Here is a 26,603-nt window from a genome sequence, read left to right as displayed (position 1 = left end):
CTGAATTTGCCACCATTAATTCTTTAAGAAGTAAAATTACAATTTTTTCCATGAATTAGGACGTCTTTATTTGCATCATAGCTCATAAATTTTGCGTCCAATCTATGATGCACGAACACAAACGATAACACATAGCTCATAAAAAATTTAGAATGAGTTGCAATTTTGATATGATTATTTATATAAATAAATAATTTCATGTATAATATATATGTCAAGAGAAGAAAAAAAACCATTGGGAAAAGACATTGGTAAAAGGCATGTATACTTGAAGAGTGGGAAACCATAGCAACCTTAATCATTGCATTAGTCCCTCTCAAGAAAGTTAATTAACATAGAAAAAAGGTAAAAATTAATTAATTAGCAAAGGTTTTGGTCAAAGGCGGCAGCAATTAGAACTAACTACCTTCGGCCGCACAGAGTTCCAATTGTTGTTGAATACCAACTCTTTGTTGTTTCTGTGAAGACAATGTTGTTTGTTGTGGAGAATCACATAATATTTCATGTGATCTTGAAGGGAATTTTTGCAAGTTAGATGATGTATGTTAAGGGCTAAAATAGGAACAATTATGAGGTCTAGTAATTTGTTTCCGAATTGTTGGGAGTTAGGGACGTGGATTGATACGAGCTTGATTTGAATATGTCTAATTTGGTTCGATGATTGTATGATTGATGTGCATCTCTATTGGTTTCGTTTAATGGTGAGAGTGTCATTTGATGCGCAATGAGACTGACGTATTGGACAGGGTGGACAGACCCTAAACTTGTTGGAATTAAGTCTAGACTAATTAAGTAGGTCAGTCGAAGATAGGTTGGTAGTGGTTTGGTTTGGTGATGGTTGTGTTGGTATTGTTTCAGCCTGCTGGTGTTGAGCAAGACTGGGTCTGACTCCTTAATATAATTTGGGCTTGATTTTGTCTTTGAGCTTTGAAAAAATAGATGCCCAAGGTATTTTTTGTTTAGAAAATGACTTGACAAAAAGAAAATTACCTCTTGATAAATATACAAGCTTTTTCAAGCTGTATTTTTTTTTTATTTTATCAAGTCATTTTCTAAGAAGAAAATGTTGGACTTTCATGTCATCAAATTTCACTGAAAATCCCAATTTATGTGTTGACATAACTGGATGATGTGAAATTTTCTGGCCAAATTGGTAGAAAATGACTAAAACTATCATATTTTTCAAAGTTATAAGACCAAAATACGAATTTTAATTTAAACATAACCACAATTACCATCCCAAATTTACAAGACTAAATTACATTTTATCCCGAAAGTTTTCTCCTAAAAGAGGAAGAGAAATTTTGTGTGTGTGTTGTAGGCGAACTCTTTTTAGACAAAAAGATTTATATGTATTCTTGAAATTTTGTCTAGTCACTGACAACTCTCGTTGCCATATCTTCTTGCAAAGGCCAAAATAGGATGACGATGATGAATACATTTTTCTCGTTTTGGGGAAGAGTAAGGATTAAGAATCCTCACTCTTACACTCACAAACAAAAACCTCGTACGCCGTACATACATGTATGTATACGTATTACATACACACACATTTCTTGCAATATAAATTTAATGTCTTTGTTAATGTTGACCAATAATTCTATCGCTTTCGGGTTAAACAAATATTAGGTAGGTTTACGAAAAATTCCCTACATTTGCCTACCAATTAAGTATTTTTACAATTAAAAAAAATTAAATTTTAAGAATTCACCATTTGATCAAAACTGAAGGTTTTGGGTCAAACCCTCTTCATATATATATATATATATATATATTAATAGATATACACAAACAAATACACATAGAGATACGTTATAAATAGCTTACTTTTGTTGTATAGTTGTGATGGGTCATGAAGTTCTTGCATGGTATATATATGTAAAAATTTGGACAGTTGAAGAAGGAGCATTTCCTGCACAATGTTGAGTTTGTACGTATCACGTTCATCACGCCACACATCTCTGTCTTCTTCCTCTCCCCTCACCCACTACACATCACTCTCTCTACCTCTCACTCTCTCTCTCTCTCTCTCTCTCTCTCTCTCTCTCTATATATATATATATATATAAGTATTATCATGTATAGACTTAATTGCACTTTTACTCCTGTAATTATAATCATTTGGTACTTTAGTCCCGTAATTTGTCGAGCTTGTAAAATAGTGCATCAAATTTTTTAATTTTGTAATTTATGACAAAATTGTCCGAAATTATCAAAGTTTACTTACTACGAGAAATATAATACTTAATTATGGTCAATTGTCATTATTAATAATAAATAACTATAACAAATAGTGATTGACCAAGGCTAAACAATAATTGTTGGTCGTGATTTTTGTGAGGGTGACTAAAACATTTGGCACGATAGATGATTTTACCATGACACTGAGTTGTGGCAAATAATTTTTTCATAGTGTAGGTTTTGCATCAATTTTATTTAACCGTAGTTAATAATAGTTATTTACCATGATTGTTAGCCATAACCATTAATATATTGTTGAAATAATTTAGCGCATTATCACACATATTTTACATTAATTATAGATAAGGAATTTGAATGACTTTAGGAGGACGAAACTATGAAACTCATATATTGTCAAAATAATTGAACAATATCTTAAACAACATGATACCGATCACGTCGCACGAAGCATCACATGTGATGAGTTCTTATTAATTATAGTAATTTTGGATTTTTGGTATTATCTTTAAACTTTTGAATACAAGCAATTTGATATTGGACTTTTAATTATTTTTAATATTTCGATATATATACTCTCCTTAAATGATATTATCTCTACTCTACATAGAAACGGCCTCCTACTCTATTTAATAAACACAAGTCATGTGTATAATTATTTTAAAAAATAAAATATAGAATATTATTTTTATACACGTGATGTGTGTATATTGAATGAAATAAAAGATGTAATAGAATTTGAAATAAAAAATTCAATAAAAAACAGAGACGGATTTATCTACAAAGGTCGAACAGTACTAAAATAGTAATTTTGTATTACATCGGTACGTCTTTAGATTCTAACCTAGGTTTCCCGCAATCATATATATAAACATGCACTAAAAAATGTCAAAGAATGCTTATTTGTGATGGGCTATGCGACGGATTATTTAATAAATCCATCACAACTCAAGGTTTATGATGAGTTTGAATGTCTAGTGATTAGTTGCACTGACCCATCAGAAATAATCCATGACGGATTGCAACGGGCATATAAGTTTGTCCCAATACCAGATGGCGTGACGAATAATGGAATAAACGATTTCCCCAACAGTATTTGAATATGAAATTTGCAACGGACATAATGGTTTCGTATTGTGACAATTTAAAATAGGGCTTTCGATGACTATAGATGGGCAACAGTGCTAATAAAAAAAACCACTTCAAGAGAACAACCTTGTAGATACACAGGAGGGTTGTTCTCAAAACAACAAGTCAAGTCTGGCATATTAACGAGAAAGAGTTCTTTACAGTCTAGAAAGCTTTTAAGAAATGACTTTTATTTTTACTTGCTAAAGAGTTCACCTTAAAAATCGATAATACTAATGTTAAAACCTTCTTGAAAAATAAATTAAAATCTAAAATTAAGAAAGTTGTATTATCATATAACAAACTGAATGCCAATATTATTGTTATAATATAATCATTATAAAATCTCACGAGAATGTTCTTGTAGATTTCCAGACAAGAGATGGAGACATTTGAAGCAAACTACATCATGTTGAGACTCAGGACCTTAGAGAAAATATTGAGGAGCTTGACAAGAAGTTCAGACGATTAATGGTGAATGCCCAAGTAGCAGGATAAATACAAAGAGGTGATCTTGACACTGTCGAGATCGCGATAAGAAGTACCTGGTGGTTTCAACCTACAAGAACCAATTCGGAAGGCAACACCCTCAGGGATGACTCGCGAGTTGAGGGAGCATAAACCTAAACATGCCATTAGAGTGCATAACTCTAAGCCTATAGTGTCGGATTCAAGTACCGATTACACGAGGCCATCGTTAAACTATGGTGAAAAGGCAACAATTGGATCACAGGAAGTACAAACTCCTAATGATGTAAGTCAACCCAGCACCTCTGAGATAAAAGAGGAAGAGATTAGCCTTAGGCCGATAACAAACACTTTTAAGGTTAATACTAACGAGTTGATATATTCTTCTTCTGTTTGGCAAGTTTATCAGCGAATGTGGAAAAAATTAATTTTTTGAAAAGGAGTAAATTCAACCAAGACCATAATTTAAATATTCGGAAAATATAACAGAATCTGGATGTTAGAAGGGTCCAAACCAGAAGATATCCAAGGCTATGACGATTAAAACATGCAATACGCTGCATGTTGGGCAATAGCATAACCACATATGCCCTTACTAGGAGAAACAAGAAAAGTCTTATTCGAGACAAAAATTTGGGTAACCTAGAAGAAACCCGAACCAAAACAGGACAAGGGTAAAAGAATGAATTTTTACAAGGAGAAGTAAAACCCCCAAAAAGTAAAAATTCAAAAGTAAGACTATTGGCAGAAGATGACAAAGGGCAATAGTCAGCAAACTAGGAAAACCAGCTAGCAATCATATGGCTGACAAAACCATCATCACTAACAGCTGGAAAGGACAAGGTGATGACGAACACAATGACACAATCCGAAAAAGACAATAAGATGATGAACACAGTGACACCATCAAAAAAGAAGGTTGAAGTTCGTAATTGAAGTCCGTAGATGGCTATAAATAAAGAGGCAATGAAGTATATGGGGATCATCAGAAATCTTCTCCAACTCTTCAAAGTATAATATTTTGAGTTTTTCAAATCTTAGTAGTTTTAAATTCTCAATTTTATGGAGGTTTCGCCAACAAGTATAGTCCTCTATATGAAAGGCTAAATAATTGTCTCTTCCTATAGAAAAAGAAATATCTATTTAATATTTTAATTATTTCTTCAATAAAAGTTAAGCTTTTGTTCAACCTGTTTGTCCAAAATTCTATTAAGTCTCTATATTGGAGTGCTTTACGCCCTAAGGTAGAAACGATATAAGGCTGTGTTTTTTGTTGTTGAAGGAACCAAGTACTTGCGAACCATCTACTATAGTAGTGTGGTTGGAAGAAATCCATAAAACTGAGGACATTAAATACTCGGGAACAAGGCGGTCAGAACAGGTATGAATTTATGGAGACTTAATTTATTTCAAAAGCATGTTGGGCTTATCTTGGAGGATGTAATGGATTATGGTTAATTTTCACTAGAAGGGCAAAATGGTCATAAAATAAATTGAAGGACCAAAATTGCAAACATTTGAAAGAGAAAGGACCAAAATTGCCACCTCAAAAGATAGAGAACCAAAATTGTCTACCTTTTATATATACATGATGAAAATTGCAATATTGCCTAAAGAAATAGAAAAACAGGAGCGAATATCCCAAAGATCTGCTAGTGAGAATTGCATTTTTGTCTTGTATGTCGAGTAATCCCCTTATACCTGATTTACTATGACAAAAAATAAATAGCTAACCACATCGAAATTAATACACAAGTTAGGACAGATTTGTTATTTCCAAATTTTAGATTTTCTTGATTGTCTGGGAGGAAGTGCTCATAATTTATGAATTTTTTAGGACATGTGCAAATATTTTGCAATTAATATTTTAATAAACTAGTAAGGGTACACCTAACTTCCCATTTAGACACATCCAACTTTTTTAAAAATAAAAGTTAGAACATACATTTAGGCCTACAAACACACTAAATATATATATATATATATATCGCCATAAGTGTTTTGTGATGTTCAATATTCACCTCAATTTGCAATAGAATTTATGATAAACTTGCGATAAATGATATTATCTTGTACAGAAAAAAAGATTCAAATTTGTGGTGGTCTTGTCGTCACAAAGTAAGTCTTGTCGGAAATTCATAATAATTACTTTGTAGTAAAAAATTCCAATGGTTCTTATGCAATAGCCATTACCCGACCAAAATTCATCAGAAATACCGTCGTAATTTACTAAATAAATATTCTGTCACAATGACGACCTTTTCAACGGACCCAATTTCTTACCGTCGCAAATATTTTCCGCCACAAAAAAATGTAACTTGCTCGATTGCAATCGGACGCCAATATCTACTTGTGCGTCACAAAATTCATTGCAAAAATTGATACCAGAATGAATTTTTATAGTAAATTTCTGTGAGAACAGACATTTTTTTTTTCTTTAATAGTGACACCTTAGCAAAAATTCAAATATACATCATAAATATGTAATTTCCAACACAAACCATTAATCCACAACCATCCATATTATTAAGTTGGAGGCTTCTAAAAAATTTGTGTTGCAAAAGTACAAACGGAAAGCAGAACGGAAGGACTGAAAAGCATGGGAAGAGAAGGGCTCACTGTCCAAGGCCACCCACCCACAAAAGCTAACAAAACATTAACACAATTTCAGCAAAGGACGAACTGTTGGGTTCAAATTAACGTTGTCCACAGTCTTTTATTAAACACACTTTAATTTCATTTTCAGACACACCTCTGCGATCATCCAACTTAAATATAATTATTACACCACAATTAATAAAAACCCTAGCAAGCTACAGCCACTGCGTGTACTGTGTGAAATTAAGAGAGAGGCGCATGCATGGATAATTGGCAATGGGAATCACATCACGCAGGCCCTTTTCACATAGTGTGTGGTAGCTACAGTACAGCGGTGTAGGTGTTCTGTGTTCATAGAGGAGGACTTCCATCACTTACTGCTTAGTGTATATATATGTTGTCAGAAGCTGATCTAAGTCTGTCTGAAACTCAGTTAGTTACCCTGACAGTGAGAGAGAGAGAGAGAAGAGTTTTCTGAACAATGAATGACTCAACATCGAAGGAAACAAAATATATGCGTGTATGTATATATATATATATATTGCTATTAATTCCCATTTAATAATGGTCCAAAATCAATCGCCAATCCCAAAGACATTGAGGAAGAAACTGAGGAAATAATAATTGGCAAATTAAAATTTATAAGTTTTATTTTTTGATCAATTAAAACAACAATTTATAATGCTACTAGTTAACAATAAAAAACGCAAAAAAAAAAAAGATTAATTTTTTTAAGTCACACACATTTTTTCTGTAAAAAATAAAATATATATAAGAGTCCTGAAAAAAGAGAAATTAATTAATAAAATACCACAAGAATATATAATATAATTAAGAAAGAAAATTAAAATAAAGCAATTACAGTCAGTCTAATTATAATTAATTAAATTCTCCAAGGCAATTCTGCCATATTTACATATGGGACATGAAAATTCAAATGAAAAAGACATTAATTTAATTATGATCATGATCACTAACTACAACAACAAATTAACATTTCTTAATTGTAATCTTTAACTCATCACATCATCATCTCTTCCTACTGATGGAATAAAGCTGATCAAAAGCTACCTTCTTCTCTCCCTTTTTGCACCTCTTTTCGATATCTTTGACCTGATCTGCACCAAATCAAACAAGAACAACACACTCAACAAATTAAAGACTACACCTTCATGATCTCAACTCAGTTTGAGGTTTAATTATCAGATGTTGAAAAGTATTCGAAAAAATTCTTAAAAGATCGATAGACTTATAAAATTAAAAAAAGAAAGAAAAAGTCTTTAAAAAAGTAAGAAGTTCTTAATTATTTTTAAAAACTGTTTCGATTTTGGTGTTTATGAACGGCATAATCTGGTTCTATTTCAAACATTTTAAAATTTTATTTTTAAACTAAGATTGAACATTTTATAAACTGTAAGGATATCTTGTAAAATGTATGAATTTATAAGATGTTTTAGAAAAATTTTAGCCAAAAACCTGCTTAATTCAGTACTAATTAAAGTAGAAAAAGTAATGATAAACTTACTGTTGATGATCAGTACTGTGAATTCCTATGGAAGTGAAGAATATTGGGACAAATCACTCCATGCTTGAATCCCACTCCAGTTGCTGGTATTCTCATTTACATTGCTGCTGCTTGTTGCTGGGGTTGGAGCAACACTTGCATAAGAATTATCAAAGAACCACTCAGTTGACAGGTTTCCAGACTCTTTTGTTGTCCCAATTCTGCAAGATTCTTGTGGTTTTGAGATTTCCAGGTTCTGGAACAAAATGGGCTGGGGTTTCTGAACAAGGGTTTGATCAAGAGATATTGGGAGATTAGTGTTTGTTTTCTGAGTATGATCACCAACAAAGAGCATGGATAGTCTTTGCTGCTGTAATTTCCAGTGCAGGTCTTGGTTGATAGAACTCAAGGATTCAATGGAGGAAGCCAGGCTGCTGTGGATGTTCATAGATCCCAGTTCTTGATGAAATCCAGGAGAGTTCATATTTCCTTGATCTCCTTGTTTGAAATTAGGGAAAGTAGTACTGTTGAATCCAATTACAGAAGAATCAAGATTGAAACATGGGGTTGAAGAAATTGCGCCACAGGTGTTTGATATTTCCCCAAATGAAGAGAACTGGTTGTACAGACCAGTAGTATTCGGGGAGGTGTTGAGCCTGGCCGGGAAGCTTATCCCTGCACCTCCGAGCTGAAAATCCATGGCTGGCGCGATGCCCTGGAAGAATTTCAACCCACCAACATCAGACGACCCGCTGGAGTCCTTTGAGTCGCAGGAGAGCCGTGGAGAAGACTTCATCTTCTTGTTTTTCCGGCAGCCACCGCCTATGGGTACGTTGCGCAGGGCGCCGCCTTTGGTCCAGTACCTTCTGCACGTTTTGCAGAAGTGCCTCGGCTGCGTGAGGCTGTAGTTGTTGTAGTAGCAGAACTTGGTGTTGGGGGAATCACATCGTGGGCACTTAAGCGGCGGGTCTTGGGGCCTGGATGAGGCTGCTTTACGGGCGGCGTTGGAGCTCTGCGATTCGTCCTTTCCTCCGGGCTTCGTCGCCGCCGGTTTGTTATCAGGCGACATCATCCAGCTATAAAGATTAACAAAAACCCTAGGTAGCTAGTTGTCAGAAAAGGAACAGGGAAAATCAGTTGTGTGGGCTGTAATATATTGTTTTGAGTTGTTGTTCAGTTTCCTTTTGCAGAGGCAGAGACAGTGATGAAATTCATTTGTTTCATGCATGGGGTTGATGGACAATGAGAGGGATGTTGATGGGCTCCTGTGATCTTCATCAAGAACAAAAACAACATAAACCTCAGCTGTATTTGGAGGTTAGATCTGATAGAATATAATAAAGTGGTCTCTTTCTGTGTGTGTAAGAGAGAGAAAGAAGAGAGAGAGAGAGAAAATGTATATATATATATATATGCATGTATGTATATATATAAGCTATGTACTATGTTGGGAGGTGGGGTGGGGTGGGGTGGGTACAAGGGACAAAGTGAAGCAGAGATGATGGTAATGGGATGAGGCAGAATGGAGAGATTTACATGTACCATAAAGATAAATAGTAAATGAAAATGAAAGCAAAGAGGGAAAAGCGAAGAACACAAATATGAGAGCCACATTCGTAATTAATTTTTTAGGCCCACAAAGGCCAAGAAATGAAAACAACTAGATCCCAACTTTCTATAACTTCCTATATATGATCACATTGGAAGCAATTATTTTCAGTAATTTCTTTAGGAGAAAAATTGGTCGGAAAGTGACCTTACAATTATGATCAATTTGGAAGATTTTAGTTAATTTTGTTTTTAAATTATGAAATTAGAAAAGATAAAGGATTATTTTGCAATCCTAACTAATAACACTAAAAAGTGTCAAATAACTATAATAACAGGACTAAAAGCGTAATTAAACCAAATTTAAAACAAGACTAGAAGTGGTGTGCGTTGGCAATGTGTAGTGAGAAGTAAAAATGAAATTAAAAATGAGGTAAAATTATATTTTTAATCCCATAGGATAAAAAGGTAAATCACTTTTCCTCTTCTATTTTACGAAATTTTAAAATGGTCTCAAAATTAAATTAAAAAAATTGACAGATTTAGTCATCATTTTCCAAATTGGTTCAAATTGAGAAACTCGACATATCTAGTTTCATGTCCAAATTTTCATAAAAAATAAACAATTAAAACACATGTAATTCACATGTTTGTTAATTTAATTGTTAGCTTGACTGTTCACGTAACCAAAAAATTATTTTAAGTATATATGTTGAACGTGTGATAGTCAGCATTGAATCGACTTCGAAAATAGAGCGCATATCCAAAAGTCCGCTTTCAAGATGTTAGCATTAGCGGTTTTTGAGATACGTCAAAATATACAATATTTTTTTATCATTTATAAAATTAAAAAATAAATCTTTTGAGATTATATATATTTATAATTATAGCTACATTCTTTATTCAGATATAATTATTATATAAATACTTTTTAAAAAATATTACGGTAACACCCTTAAAAAAAATATAGTTATAATTTTACAAAAAGCTGGAAAATATCAAAATAATATACCCTAAATATTTTGTTGATGCTCAAATATATACTTTTCAAAAAGCACTTATCATAAATAGCATTTTCTAAATGGACCTTCAAATACTCCTACCAAAACATGCACAAAGATTTGTATAACTTTACAATATTATTTTTAAAAGTAAATTATAAATACTCATCGTTATTTATAAAATTATAACTTACTATTTTAAATGATTTCATACTTTTAAAGATACAATAAATTATTCATAAAAATAAAATTTTATTTTAAACATTTAAAAAAATTAAAAAAATTATTTATTTTTGACATAAAAAGTGTATGTACTAGGAACAATTCGAACTCAAATTGAATTTGGAAAAATTTAAATTAATTATATGATAAATACAATATATTTATCGTATTATTGAAATACAATTATATTTATTTTACAATTTTTTTATTGAATATGAATTTTTAATGTAATGGTTAGTGAAAACGTAGTAGCACGCAAGTAGAAGTACAGAGCAGGAGAAGGGCGTGAGGCGACAAGCGCAGTGGGCAGTGGGGCTGCGGCAGGCGCTACAGCTTTGTCTCTTCCTTGCTATGTAACGTCCCTTTTCACTTCCCATTCACACACATCCACATACATATCCCCCTCTCCTCTTACTCCTTTCTTTTCCCATCTACACCCCCTTTATCTACCTATAATTTGTAAAAGGGTTTAATATAATTTATTTCCATATTAATAAAAATAGTACAAAAATTTTGTTATAAAAAAAAAATATAATTTATCCCCTTGTGATACTAAAAAATGATGCAATTTACTGCTATCTAGAGGGAGGTAAATTATCCTTTATTTTTTTACGGGAATTTTTCTGCACTTTCTCGTTAATTAAGGGGGTTTTAACCCATTTGTAAAATATGTATTTATTTACTTAATATTCACACATGTGATTTGAAATATAGTAAAATATTATATAATTCTTTGAATATCCTTATATTTCTTATTCTGATCAATTTGATTCAAATTCTACTTGCTGACACCATCAACTTTAGCAATGCTTTAATCCTTTTTTGATTGATGGAACCTTATTTGGTCCTATAACCCTCGGCCATTATTATTTTAAAAGATATTAAAAAGTATGTGCTTTTATTTTCAATTTTTAAAAAGTATATATCTTTAATTTTGCACAGGTTTTAATGTGAGATGAGAAAGTGTTTAGATTAGTAAATGAGATTGTTGTTTATATTGAATTGTGATATCAAATCAATATATTTTCAATGATAATACATATAAATGAACATCCTTTCACTTTAAATATTGTTTCAAAAATTGAAACTAGGAATGAAAACACAAACAAACAGGCTTTCAGGTGTATTTTTGGGGCTATGCATCTATTGCTCCTCGCGTCAATTATCATCGTACAAATTTTAGTGACTTAAACGTCAAAGGGATATAATATAAGACCTATCTAGTGTTCTTTTGATTGTGATTTGTGAGCGTAAGTTTACAAGGATTAGCTTAACATCACGGGATGAAAGCTCGAAGGCATGATCACAAATCCATCCCGCAACTCAACATCGACCTTAAATATATATACAAGTTTATTTAAAATATTTTATAAGTTTTATGCTTGAACCAATTAAATTTCACATGTAATAAAGGACCCAAGGCTCTTTTTGATGTAATAGTTTTAATTTTAATGGGTGGAAAATTAAATTCAAAACAATATGAATTCTTGTGCCTCCCATCTTAGTTCTGGAGGATAAACGAAATTTATGTTTAAAAGATAAAAACTTTGTTCTGAACAGATGGGATAATTAATGTAGAAGAGACCACAACCTTCGAAAAAAGAACTTTCTTAAATTCAAAAAATACAGAGAGTTTCAAAGGGTCAGCGCATTAATTTTGGATATATGTATGTATATTAATTTGAGCTCGTATTTGATTATTATAAATTGATGTTTGGTGAGGTTGATTCGGACATCAATTAGAGTTATTGTTATGTGTTCATAAATCACTGTATAGAGTAGGCCTCTTTTGTAGCACACTAATTATGCTCTGGTCTGTAAAGTTGCTCAAGTAAGAATTCGAACGTACGATTTTAGTTGAATGTCTGATTTCTCAGCTTTTGGATATTTATTATAGTACTTTGTTCGATCACGACCTATTAGTAGGAAAGACAATAGGATGAATTCGTCCACTAATAAATTCTGAAATCTGTCCACCACACCATCTCAAATGCCGTCAGCCTCTGCACCCCACAGGGTCTAATTAACACCGCCTCAGTCTACCCACTCCAATTCATAAATCACTGTATAGAGCAGGCCTCTTTTGTAGCACTCTAATCATGTGGTCTGTAAAGTTGCTCAAAGTAAGAATTCGAACGCACGATTTTAGTTGGATGTCTGATTTCTCGGCTTTTGGATATTTATTATAGTACTTTGTTCGATGACGACCTATTAGTAGGAACGACAATAGGATGATTTCATCCTCTACTAAATCTCGAAATCTGTCCACCACACCATCTCAAAGACCGCCAGTCTCTTCACCCCACAGAGTCTAATTAACACCGCCTCAGTCTACCCACTCCAATTGCCATTCTTACTTACAAGGTTGGGCACTATAAAACCGACACGTAGCCAAAAGTCCAAATTGAATACGCCATGAGATTCAAATACACAGACCTCAGTCTTATTTTCATATTCTTGTGATTGATAGGGGCGTTATAGTCCTCTATACACAGAACTCTTATCATATATATGTGTGTGTTTGTTTGTACATATAATCTTTTTTTTTGTTTTTAATCTCGATCCAAATATGCGACCTCGAGTGGTGATCTCAATCCTAACCACATACTCTCCCAAGATCTAGTGATTGGGTCTTGAGGATAAAACACGAACGTGAAGCTCATCGGGTGCGTCCCCTCACAACGACCCTCAGACACTCAAGTTAGTGGAGTTCGAGGTAAAAATATGCAATCTGGTGAATGTAGGTCGAAAATGCTAAAAGTCAATTTACCTCTAAAGCGGTGCGTCGAGGTGTTTATAAGGCCCATGTAGTTACTATTATTTGGGCCACATGTCAACATCTGAAGCGCAGGGCGTCCTCGCTCGGACGGCTATTCTTGCGTGTCAGGGTCTTCAGTCTTTAAACGGATCCGGACGATGGATGGCCCGCCCGTTTTCCTATGGCACGCGGATCTATTCCTATGATAACAAAAATACCCTTCATTAAGGGCATTTTCGGTATTTCAGATTAAAATTGGATTCTCCCCATCAGTTTTTTTTCTCTCACAAGATATCTTATTTACATAATTTAAATACGAAACTTTCAGTTAGATAGATCGATCCCATATATATAAATGTAATTAAGCCGTTTGCGCCAACCTTTTAAATTTGGGTACATACACATATAAATGTTTGCTTCTCAAGAAATTAATTCAATTGATTAAAACCTATTGAATTCTAAATAATAATAATTATTATTATGATGATGATGATGATGATGAATGTAGTACTTGAATATCTCAATGCCAAAAACTAGCTATTGTCAGTGTATTTATTCATCAATATTGTGAGACAAATGTAGTGCTTCTGAGTGGGTTCAGCCAAAGACTTGAAGACTACACTGCACAAACTTATGTCATTGCACTTTCAGTGGCTGTGGTCCAAATCTACACTCTGCACTGCACTGCTCTGCTCTTATTTCTCACTTATTTAACAATCATAACTGCACCCATACATATGCCAAATGTCCACTCCTTTTTGCTTAATTACAATATGAATATATTACATTTATTATTAATAAGATACAATCTATAATTAGTGACTTATTACGGATTAGAGTCCAGTCGAACTCGATTTGAATTAAAAAAAAATATTTTATATTAAAAATTCAAGAATTGGTCCAGATTAAAAATATATGCGTTTAATTATAGAAAGAATAAATCTCTGCACGATAAACACACAGTAGTCTCGTACTAGCTTTTTCACTTACATCCCATGAATCCAATCGTCACTTAAAACATAAAATTTGCTATTCTATGTAGATGTATTATGGATTGCCGGTAGTCAGCTTATCATATTCCATCTAGTAGAAATTATTTTTAATTGTTAGTCAGAAGAATTGCAATTTTGATTCTGTATATATGGGGGAATGACAATTTTAGTTCTATATAAATCTATTTTTTTTAATTTTAAGAATTTAACGCATTGAGGACAAAAATGATAGAAAAGTGCATTTGGTTAAGCTGGTTGTGTGCATTTTTTTCTGCCATTTTAACAAATTTCGATTATTTTTATCTTTTAATATACGAAAATTTTAAAATTAAAGGATGAAATTGTTAAAAGTAAATTTATAAAGGACTAAAGTTGCTAATACCGTTAATATTTACAAGACTAAAATTACAATTTTTTTTCTCTTTCGAAACTACAATAACCAAATTAGATAATATCGGACGACCTTTGACGAAATGAACCTATAACAATTAAGTTTTCTTACTGCAATGAGTTTAATTAGATCTAACCTCTAAACCAAGAAAAATTAATGTTAAAGTTGCATCCATGGATCATCGTACGACTATGATCATATAAAAGAAAATATAGCAACGACATATTCACACATACATAATGTGAACTAAAATCCACAATATTTCTTTGAGATACAAAATCTTTATACAAACGCAGTCTCATCAGTTTTGGCAATCATATAATAAATATATGGATAAGTTGCAGCCACCTCTCCTGCAGTTTGACATATTTATAAATATTTTTTTATTGTTTGAAAAATTAATAATACTCACTGATTTTAACATTAAGGAGCCTATTTTGTTAGTCTCCATTAAGTTCTTATCCAATTTTTGTGGTGAACTGATCAAAATGTCCTTTTGAATTATAAACTCTAATTTTATATATTTTTTGTAGAACTTTCTAAAATATTTTTATAAACTAATATTCCGTATAGATTATTTATTTTTTACACGCCCTCATTCTTTTTAATTTTTTTCAAATATTTTTTTTTATTTTTTAAAAAATTTCAATAAAGGTAGAGTAATAATGTCCACTTCATTGTCTAATTATTTTTTATTTGAGGGAAGTATTTTATAATTTTTTAAATAATAAAAGAATATTTATAATTATGTCAAATCTCAAAATTATAATTTAACCTAAAAATTACTTATTTCACTGCGTTTCACGATCTAAATCACTCCCTTTAAAGTACAACTCAATCACGTGACAACAGTACATTCATCATGTTGAGTTCGTCAAAAAATCAGCTGATTTGAGTTAGAATTTCCCGACGTGGAGTCCCGAAAAGGTACAAAATATTGGTGAGAGAAGACAACCGCCCACCAAACAGAAACTGTGTCTTGCAATATGCATGGATTTCAGCCTGGAAACCGCCGGTGGTTGCAGTGCCAGTGTGTGCTGGAAACTAAACGTGTTGGGGGGCCGCAAATTACGAGAGTTGAGAGAGAGATCTCGTGAGAGGGGCCGAGGTGGGGTGGGTTCCCCGTGAGAGATCAACCAAACACACATACACACACTACACCCACTCATGTCCACAAACGTTGTTCTGCTTAACCTATCTCTATTTTCACGGGCTTTTCCTCTTTGTTTCTTTCTTCTCCTTCTATACCCTTCTTTTCTTATTTTCCGTACTATGAGTTTTATATTTAAATAAATTACAATCAACTCCCCTTGCATTTGATATAATTTTAAATACTTTCTTCTATTTTTTATGTTTATATAACAACGAGCACATTTTATTAGTTTTCGTTAAGTTTCAATCCAATTTTTTGGTGAATGGACCGATATACACTTTTGGATTATGATTGATAATTTGATAAAAAAGATTTAGATTCTTTTTTATATATTTTTATGAACTAATATGTGATAGGGTAATAACCCCTCTTGGAACAAAATGACAGAAATGCCCCTTAAATGCAGACAAATGACAAAAATAGGACAAAGGTCCGCGCACTTTTTAGCGGGTCGGGTCGGTTTATCAACAATTAGATCTTTTAGCAGACATTCTTCCAGATGTTGCCACGTGGAGTTACCTAATATGGGTATGGAAACCTATAAATACTATTAATCATGAGCATTTATGGTATCTTGCGTTTAATACTCTTTCGACTACATTTAAGCCTTCCAGATTGTTTCGACCTCATCCATTCTAACTTGAACATTGGAGGGCCTTAGTTCGGGGCTTCCCAACAAGCCTAACGTGCTTCTTTATTATCAAGACCCACATCTCAAGAAGCTTTGGATCGCCAGCGACCCAACCTACAGCCATCTAGGGTCACGACCTGACCCGTTTTAGCAACCTGGATCGATATGCCCTATGAATTTTTTACTTTATGCATCCTCGGATTTTAATTTTATATTTTTTTATGTATCTAAAAATAAAAATTTAACAAGGGTAAAGTAGTAATTTTCACCTCACCGTCTAGGAGCTACATGATTATTTTTCATTTGAGGAGGGATTTGTAATTTCTTAAATAATGAGAAGGTATTCATAATTATGCCAAACATCAAGAAAGATGGTTGTAATTTTAGATTTTAGAGATAACTACAGTGCCCTATAAGATTTTATCTAATCACATTTAGACCCTATCAAGTTTGACTAATTACAGCTACCTCACCTCATACTAACGAATGTTGAAAAAAACTCTAATGTTCTTGATGAAATTACTCTGTTACCTTTCATTGTAAATTACACAAACCTTCTTATGAGGTTTATTCTAATTACATATACATTCCCTACAATTTGTCATATTACAATTGTCCCCTTCATAAAAAAATATTTTATAACTCGACCCCTACACTTTAATATTTATTAAAATAAGGAGCTTCTAACTAATATTTGGATTTGGTTGATTATTTTTATTTTAATTATATTAAATAAAAATTAATAATGCTGACCTGTTATTAGTTTCATGATCTTATTTTATTAAAAAAATTAAATTACATTGTTTGATATTATAATTTATAAAAGATAATACGTTTATTAATCAATAGTAGTCCCATGGGCTGAATGAATGGGCCAGCCCACCTCTCAAAAAGTTGGATTCTGGGCTAGATGAATATTTGACCTTATTGACCCCTTTAGATACGGCTCTATACATTTTTGCAATTTCTATATTTTTTTATTAATTAATAATTTCTAGTCATATACATTATATTAATTTTAAAAAAAAATAAAATATGGACTTATATCTAGTGCTAGTTTATCGAAAAATACATCTAACACATTAGATGATTCATTATCCTTACCTAAATTCCATTTTTTATTTTTATGATTGCCCCAACTATAAAGGACAGGGAATTTAAGCCTAAAATTCGATTTGACGATTGCATAAATGATTATAAAATAATTAATTGTGAAAAAAATATTTTTTTTATAAAATAGCAAATGATTACAGTATTTAGATTCATAATTTTATAATTAAGCTAAATTCAAAAATTAACATTATTTTTAAAGTTGAATGCAGGAATTAAAATGTTAGTTAATTGAGATTGATATAACCATAAATACAAAGTCAAAAGTCAGGACTCAGTGCCTTACAGGCCTCCCCTTAGTTGCGGCCAAGAAAGCAAAGGCCCAAGAGAAGGACTTGTTCATTGGAGGCGCTGAGAGCCCAATTCCATCTTGGCAGCCATTTAGGCACATAATTTAGTGGTAAAATATGACTGACAGAAGAAGCTGACGAGAAAATATAGAAAAGACAGTCTCCTCTCTCTCACACATTTTTACTCTCATTCACAATCCTTTATCATACTTCATTACAATTCGTTCACATTTACTTCTTTCAATATTGAATACTAACATGAGCGTCATAGTCATAACATTGTTTTTGCAAATTCTCATTTTCGAGCTTGTAGGAAACATTAGCCTATTAAGGTGCTCAAATCCATCGTAAAATTGACCCTTGGGATTTTTGCACACATTAGAGATAATGAGTAGTCAGATGAAACAATGAGACTAAAAGCTAAAAGTCATAATTTTTTTTTCTTTTTATGAAAACGTGATTTTGATCAAATTAAATTCCAAAAGTAATTATTAAAATAAGAGCCAGACGATACATAATTATATTTGCACTCGAAACACAAATTTGACCTACTTAATAGCAGAGTTATATGACAGTGGTCATTGTGAATTTTTTTTTTTTTTTTTATCATTTTCCTATCTTTTCAAATTTTTTTTTTTTTATTAATCTTTTTTCTTCTCTAGGGATTAAAACTATAAGCTCAAAGGCAATATTTTTTAGCGGGACTTAGGTGTCATTCCCTTTTCACAAAGTTAGGGCTTAAAAGTTAAAACCCTAATTTTCCATTTCTGTAAATAGGAAAAAAGAAAGAAAAAAGAAATTGAGATGATTAGGGCATAAGTATGCGAATTTCCCCAAAACATGTTACTAATTAACACACAGGCACAGCGTCAAATTGTACCAAACACGAGCCGTCCCGAATTGATTAATGATATCTTTTTTTTAATCATCTGAATGAAAAAAAGACTGTAAGTTTGAGTACGAGGTTTATAGCTTACATTAAAATTCAGTTTGAGTTGCTCCATTACCCTCTCCAAAAGTTGTCTGTGTGCACAAGTCACAAGCATAGCGAAACGAATTGAGAAATCTTCGAACTGCTGAGGCTGAAAGGTTCTGTTCGCCGCTCCTTTTTTCTCCAAACGCTGATAATATGCATTTGCTTTCTTCCACTTGGAAACTTTTAGATGGCATGCCACATGTTCGATGAAAATCACCGCTGTTTGGTTAATTTGTTTAAGTGGGATTTTTTTTTTTTTTTTCTCTTTTTGTATGTGATGCGAGTTAGTTCTTGATGCAGTTGTGTTCTCGATATAGAGCAGTTCTTTGACGTATATGGCTGCTAATAAACCTCGGACTACTAGTTTCTCGCGCAATTTTTCTGCAGCATCCAGCACAGCCCCACACGCACCTGGGCTTAAGCATGGTCCTAATGGGACAATGTTTCTTTCATCTGGCATACTAGACCTTGACAGTAATGTCCCATAGTCTTGTATTTATGCTGATTAGGTTGTACGTGATTGTTATCTTTGATATGAATTATGGTTTTGACTTGGTAGAGATTTTGGGAGGTGGGTTTGCATTGGGAAGTCTAGTGATGGTTATGGAAGATCCGGAGGCACCACATCATATGTTACTATTGAGAAATTTTATGTCTCAGGGGTTGGTTCACCACCAACCTCTTATTTATGCTAGTTCTGCAAAAGACCCGAGAGGGTTTCTTGGCACTTTGCCTAATCCGATGGTCTCCAAGGATGATAAATCTCGTGTCCATGAGACAGAGCAGGTGCCTATCGGTTTCTTTTCTCCATAACCTTGAGTGTGACTGCACCTGTGTAGTTACCATGGAGTTGGTGACTTTTTAATGAAACTCTTTTATATACTTTGAATCTCAGGAAAAGGGGTTGAGAATTGCTTGGCAATATAAGAAGTATTTTGGGGAACATAATTCAGAGTCTCAGAAAGGTGAAGTTAATAAATTCTTCTTAGTATCTGCTTTTGTTACATTGTTTCTCCTCATGTATGGTTTTTATTGTTATGATTGCCATTAAGTTTTCAGTCTCCCTGTCATTCAATCTCCTCCATAATGATATTTGCTACTTGATAATGATGGATGTCAACTAATTGTTATTGAAGAGAAGTATTAAAGTACATTGAGATAAAAAGGACTGCCTGATGACGTATTTCCTATCAAGAAATAGAACGACGGCAAGCTTATTGTAACACTAAAATTATGGTGAGCAACGGGACAATGTGTGGTAATCTGCTGACGGTAACTATTCAAAATGTTATCTAAGGGTTGCAAGAAAGTAAAATACTTATGCATTTAAATGAAAGAAGATGATTCTTTTCTTACTTTCTTTACATTTGCCTATGGCTAGTATAATTTGATACAACATAAACAACATGTGTCTACTCTTAAAATCTAATTCATGCATAAAGTGGTTGTTTCTTTTAGCATTGGTTAGAAGATTTTCATCATTACCCTAGAAATATTTGCTGATGATTGTTGTGTAGTAAGTTTCTCCTTCATATAGTACATTTAATCTTTTGAGAGATCTTTAACCTGCATTTAACATACCAACTTCCTGCTGCCAAGAAGGATTTCTTTGCCGTTCGCACATTAAATGAAATCAGTTGTTTTATATGCAGATGGAAAGTCAGAGTATTGCAGCAACTTTGACTTGCGGAAGCCCCTAGAGAGGCATTTCTTTAGTGGACAGCGTATCGATTGCGTTAGCCTTAAAGAATCTGCTGACCTTGCCACATTTCAGGAGCATTGCTCGAGCTTCTTGTCTCAAACTCCTAGGTATTATCATTGTACATTACTGCACTTGCATATGTAAATGTGGTTAGTCATGATTCAATTTCAGGATATCACTAGATAGTATCAGTTGTAATGCTGGGCTGGGGTTCTGATATTTCTTTGATTGGTTCGAATCGAAAATTTTACCATTTTCATGTTTCCAAATTGTTAGTGGAGTGATTGCACTGTCGAAACGCTAATGCAGCTGTCATACCCTTTGTCAGATCTGTTGAGATTAATTTTATTTCGTGATTGGTTTTTTATCTGTTTTCAGAGACAATGGGAACATAGCCGGTGGTCGTATTGCCATTCAGTCACTGTGTTCGCCGCAGTGTGAATTTTCCAACAAGGTGCCTACCTATGCTGTTTTTAATTTAAAATATTCTAAATTCATTTATAAGCACAATATATGAAAATTTGTAATCTTTATATAATTTACTTTATGATACATACTTTATATGGTGATTGATCATTTTCTGATGCTATTATAAGTCTGGCTGCCATGATATTGTAAGATGGAAATGTCATTTGCTGAAAGACATGTGTACTTGTTGTAGGAGTGGGAGATGCTTTCTTTTATCAGATCTCTGAAAAGTTTGGTGAGATTGTCAAATGCGGTAGCAGTTTTAACCTTTGCGCCTTCGCTTGTTTCAACAGCCTTCTCCAAAAGGCTGCAGCATTTGGCCGACACCCTAGTTTCTGTCAAAGCAATTCCAGGTGTGTATGCTTCTTTATGTGGAACACTGATTTAGCCGCGTCTAGAAACATAATCTAGAATCATATTTCGATCAGATGAAGACAAGGAACTGGCTAAGCTTCTCACAGGATATCAGGATATGGTTGGCCTTCTTAGTGTGCACAAAGTGGCACGTATTAATACACAGGTATTTGTGGTTTGCTTAGTTGATGCTATTTCTTCTGCTTTATTGAATAACATATCCTTTTAAAAGGTGAAACAGAATATACATAACTAGAAGTTGTCTTGTCTATAGCATGGGTTGAGAGATTTTTGCTTGGGGCTATTTACTGCAGTCAACAACACATAATGATACATTATTCTACTTGACGTCTCCACTTTTCTGAAAAGATTTCATTTTGAAATATCATATTATTGTAAATAAAACAGCAGGCAGCCTCCTAATTTTGCACGTCTCACTTAAATATTTTGCTTATTAATGTAATACAGGTCCCTGCTATTCTAGAGGCAACCACATTCTCAATGAAATTGCAGAAACGACGATCCTTGATTTTGGAATGTCTAAACCAGGCCCCTGTAGATGGTTCTAGTGGAGCTTCCTATGCTTCTTCTGGTAGTTGTTCTGGGTCCTCTAAGACAGGGGCCCTAGACTTTTAGTTGATGAGTTAGTGTTGTTTGGTGGTCAAGGCAGATAAACTCATTCAAACCGTTGTATGCATCTAATCTACTGTAAAGGTTTTGTCATATAACTCGATTTGAAATGATCCTTCAAGCCTTACATCATTTTACATGGTAATCTCTGTCTGAGAATTGTGCTAGAAACATAATGTGCGGCTTGTCTACTCGTACCAACGGAAGAATGATTAAGGAAGACCAGAGATGAAGGCTGAAACATATCATCTCGTGTTCTTTTTTGGATGTGGAAACTGGATTACCCCAGGATTTGCCTTGAACATGTGAAGGCAACAGCGAGGAGCTGCGGGTTTGACATTTTCGTACAGAAAACTGGATTGCAATACATCTGTATAACTAAGACTTACGAGTATTTTAAGTGCTTGTAACTTGTCGTTCTGAGACAGTACAAATAGCCGGCAGGCAATGCCTGTCTTAATACATTCCTTTTCATTTACACATTTTTAGCATTATTTTCTTGAGGAGCACAAAATGAGTAGAGAATCCTAATTTAATATTTGATCAAGCAAAGAATAATCTGTATGTGAAGAGACAATAGAGATAGAAAGAAGTGGTCTTTTATTACTGTAATATGGGAAACCACAAATTCTCACCTTTAAAATGGTGAAATTATTGCTAGAATCCTCTGAAAATGGGCAACCCACATTCATAATTGGCGAAGTATAACTAAACATAGGAGAAACAAGAAAGTAGATCATTTTCCTCAATCCAACACAAACAAGTGAGATGCCTGATTGACAAAATTTTCAGCTCATGAAGCCCTCAGTGTGTTGCCAATGTCGATAACGAACCGGTACTTGACATCAGCTTTGGCTAGACGCTCCATAGCCGTATTGAGATAATCAGCTGAAATAACTTCGATGTCTGCTGTAATATTGTGCTTGGCTGCAAAATCAATCATTTCCTGTGTCTCTTTCATCCCACCGATCCCACTCCCAGCTATAATCTTTCTTCCTATACACATTCAATGTTCAGATTCACTCAGCTTCAGATTGAATACTTTCTTTGTCAAGAAATGACCATACAAGATGCAGTATGAACTTGCAACTTCAAGTTGAGATGACACAACATTGGAAACGAATAATATTAAGAGACAAAAAGGGATCCAATTCATCTCTATATAAGCAACGTTTGAATAGCATAGTTAAAGTAAAATAGAGATCCATGTGGCTTACCTGCAAGGAGTGGAAAAACAGGCAGCTCAAGCGGCCGATCTGGTGCACCGAGCATGATAAGCTTTCCATTAGTCTTCAGAAGGCCGATCAGTGGCACCAGGGGGTGAACAGCTGACACAGTGTCAAGAATACCATCCATCGTTCCCATAGCAGCCTACAGATGCATATTCAAGAAATAATTAAAAAAAATGATATTTCACGGAGGAAAATTTCTTTGCTCTAATCTGATTTAACCAAATCTAACCAATTACAAGAAGTGTTATCAGTTATCACACTTATCGTTTGATAGTTACTATTCTTAAACTGTAAATGTACATCAATCATATAATAATTAAACTATAAATGTACATCAATCATATAATAAGCGTTATTTGCTCTCCAAGTAATACGCTTGGTATTAGTTGAACCTGGTTCAGCCGAAAATTTGCCATTTAAGAGAGAATAGCATAAAAGGGGGTAAGAAAAGCAAATGTAACCAAAACCTGCATCTGATCTGGATCTTTGCTTATCAAAAATGAATCGGCACCAAATTGTGTAAGCGCTTCCTCTTTCTTGTCCGGAGATGTGCTAATAACGGTGACCTTAACCCCGAAAGCCTTTGCAAATTTCACTGCAACATGACCTAGCCCGCCTAAACCTACAACACCAACATGCATGCCAGGTTTGTCGAATCCAAAATATTTTAATGGGCTGTAGGTTGTGATTCCTGCACATAGAAGAGGAGCAGCAGCATCCAAAGGCAAGTTGTCAGGGATATGTACAACGAAATGCTCATTAGCAACCATTATATCGGAATAACCACCGTATGTGGTTGTCCCATCATAGTAAATTGAGTTGTAAGTGAGCATTATATTGGGACAATAGTTCTCTAGATCATTTGCACAGTTTTCGCACGAACGGCATGAACCGACCATGCATCCTACACCTACTCGATCCCCTACTTTGAAATTCCGAACCTTGCTCCCTACCTCTGTCACCACTCCAACAATCTCATGCCTGCAATTATCAAATGCATGAAGGATCAATGCTCGGTATAGTGGATCAAAATATATTACATTAGGAGTAGGCATAATTGCAATTATACCCCCTATAAAATGGTCAAATTACATGAACCACCCCCTCTGTTTGAATAATGATCACTCCACAAGGTGTATAACCGTGCAATAGCATTCAATAATAAGATTTTCCTACTGTTATGCCTGAATCATTTGCAAAAGCATGATATACTGTCCTATTGTTTCAAACGCATTAACATATATTATGCAATGCAGTCATGCATAATAATAAAACATGTCAGCTCCATCTACTGTGATTGCCAGAGAATGTGGAGAGGAGAATTTCAGTTCAAATTGAATTATTATGCCATCAAAACAAACTTGACATCTCTACTTGTGTCAATGTTTGATAAAAAAACAGAGGTTTGAGACCGTTGACTGCTACGTACAATCTGATACATTTACTCTAAGGGCAGCTGTCCTGGTTCTTGTTCACTCAAAGAATAGGGCTAAATACACTTTGCCTGCTGAATTATCCTTGATCATTTGCCCCCAAACTAACAAATGTAAAACTTACCCCTTGGTTGGACAAAATTGCCTATCATACCTTGAATAATTATATTATTGCGATACATTTTAGTATTTTGCACATTAAATCATCACCAAATTATTTTTTAACTAGAAATTTTTTTAATAAGTGAGGAGTATAAATTAAGGGTCAAGTAATAAATTAATATTTATATAATAGATGCAAAACAAATATAATATCCCAACCAAAAAATTTCTTTCACATGAAATTTTTTTGTGTATTTATTGTACTCGTTCATGACTTAAATTACAGGTTTTTTGTGTATTTATTTTACGATTTAAACTATTTTACAAACTCACAATTAATTGATGAATCACTACAATATAGTTTTGGTTAAGCATATACATATATATATATATATATATATTGTCAATTTCTTTTCAAAAGTATATATGAGTTGTTGGGTTATTATATGTTGTGTATTGCTTAAATTCTATAAAGCATTTATATCTTTGCTAACCGTCATATCACATAAAGATCAAAACTAGACCTTTCAAACAAGATATGACAAAAAAAAGAACTACAAAATCAATAGTCATGGCTATGGATTATACGAGCGAACCCTAGATCACACACATTAACTTTGTGCTAGAGTACACATTCAAATACATTAATCCCTTACATGTTCACATAGGAACGCCAACCAAGCCTAATCTCAAATTCTCCACAATATAACGAAGAGAATCACACTTTCTCATGTTTCAATCATGGCCCCGAAACATTAAAGAAATAGTTTATATGGCTTGCTCGAATTTAGTGTTATCAGTCACCCTCAACAGTTCTTTACCTTTATTTACTTGAATAATCTAAGTTTCTTGAAGTAACCAAACACATAATAAACTCAAGAGACAATTACACTCCCCTCTCCTATGGTTTGGTGTAGTTTCATGACCTTGTGATTTGAGAAATTACATCCAGCACAATTGAGGTTTGCCTCTATTTAACAAATAAATTTCCCTGTTAGTCAATTCACCGAATTTGCTGATATTAACAAAAGAATCGAAAAAAAAAAATATCTATATTTACCCTGATTAATAATTACTGATTTATATTGGTCAAATAAATCATTTTATAATAAAATTACCCACATACGTATTTACGTGTTAATGCATGTAGGAGGTATGTCTTCCCTGTCATAAGGGTAATTTAATCGAAAGAAATTGTTTGACCAGCAATAAGTCAATAATAAGTCGAGGGTAAATATGAATTTTTGTTTAGTTTCTTTTGTTAATATGAGCAAATTCAATTAATTATGACTCACAACGAGACTTATTTATTAGATGAAAGCAAATTTTAAGGTACTAAATGTAATTTTCCAAAGGTCCACATATAATTACACCAAACCTCGGTCAGGAGTGTAATTATTCCTAAACCCAAATCCCATAACCTGAGGGGGAAAAAACATAAGCATCTTACCCTGGAACAAGAGGATACTGAGAGAAGCCCCATTCATTCTTGATACTGTGAAGATCAGAGTGGCAGATCCCACAAAACAACACTTTGAACTGCACATCCTCATCACCAGTAGCCCTGCATAAAAGCATCATCATCATCAAACTCCTCTCAATCTACTTACAAATTATAAATTTGTATGGTAAAATACTTCCAAATATTCGTTCTTTACAAATTTCCACAAACAATACACCCACAAAGCCTTTAAAACAAGAAGATCGAAATGC

The 26,603-nt window shown here is 33.5% G+C and overlaps 3 protein-coding genes across 3 annotated transcripts in view; 1 reads left to right on the top strand and 2 right to left on the bottom strand.

The window, feature by feature from the left end:
- On the bottom strand, positions 7,267–9,286 carry LOC105176376 (dof zinc finger protein DOF5.7-like). The gene is made up of 2 exons (XM_011099158.2): positions 7,919–9,286; positions 7,267–7,511 (listed from the first exon to the last, which is right to left on the bottom strand). The coding sequence occupies exon 1, from the start codon at positions 8,967–8,969 to the stop codon at positions 7,944–7,946; it is 1,026 nt and encodes a 341-aa protein (XP_011097460.1). The 5' UTR covers positions 8,970–9,286; the 3' UTR covers positions 7,267–7,511; positions 7,919–7,943.
- On the top strand, positions 18,708–22,601 carry LOC105176375 (elongator complex protein 4). The gene is made up of 9 exons (XM_011099157.2): positions 18,708–19,082; positions 19,270–19,443; positions 19,529–19,755; positions 19,865–19,934; positions 20,622–20,778; positions 21,050–21,125; positions 21,333–21,492; positions 21,568–21,659; positions 21,962–22,601. The coding sequence occupies exons 2-9, from the start codon at positions 19,305–19,307 to the stop codon at positions 22,127–22,129; spliced, it is 1,089 nt and encodes a 362-aa protein (XP_011097459.1). The 5' UTR covers positions 18,708–19,082; positions 19,270–19,304; the 3' UTR covers positions 22,130–22,601.
- Positions 22,707–26,603, bottom strand: part of LOC105176374 (probable mannitol dehydrogenase) — a 4,242-nt gene continuing 345 nt past the window's right edge. Inside the window, exons 2-5 of the mRNA XM_011099156.2 lie at positions 26,341–26,454; positions 23,823–24,336; positions 23,341–23,494; positions 22,707–23,119 (exon numbers count right to left, since the gene is read on the bottom strand). Of these exons, the coding sequence (XP_011097458.1) occupies positions 22,917–23,119; positions 23,341–23,494; positions 23,823–24,336; positions 26,341–26,454 (985 nt within the window). The 3' untranslated portion in view covers positions 22,707–22,916. The remainder of the gene's footprint in view (positions 23,120–23,340; positions 23,495–23,822; positions 24,337–26,340; positions 26,455–26,603) is intronic.

This window comes from Sesamum indicum, linkage group LG13, assembly GCF_000512975.1.
Source record: "Sesamum indicum cultivar Zhongzhi No. 13 linkage group LG13, S_indicum_v1.0, whole genome shotgun sequence".
In the NCBI taxonomy this organism is placed as follows: Eukaryota; Viridiplantae; Streptophyta; class Magnoliopsida; order Lamiales; family Pedaliaceae; genus Sesamum; species Sesamum indicum.
The sequence above is the reverse complement of the archived record's forward strand: the minus strand, read 5'-3'. Positions and strand labels throughout refer to the sequence as shown.

Bases quoted from the DNA above. Each gene is read 5' to 3' on its own strand.
- LOC105176376 (XM_011099158.2), bottom strand. From the start codon at position 8,969: ATGATGTCGCCTGATAACAAACCGGCGGCGACGAAGCCCGGAGGAAAG.
- LOC105176375 (XM_011099157.2), top strand. From the start codon at position 19,305: ATGGCTGCTAATAAACCTCGGACTACTAGTTTCTCGCGCAATTTTTCT. The intron at 19,444-19,528 runs GTAATGTCCCAT...TTGACTTGGTAG, and splicing joins TGGCATACTAGACCTTGACA to AGATTTTGGGAGGTGGGTTT. The intron at 19,935-20,621 runs GTGAAGTTAATA...TTTTATATGCAG, and splicing joins TAATTCAGAGTCTCAGAAAG to ATGGAAAGTCAGAGTATTGC.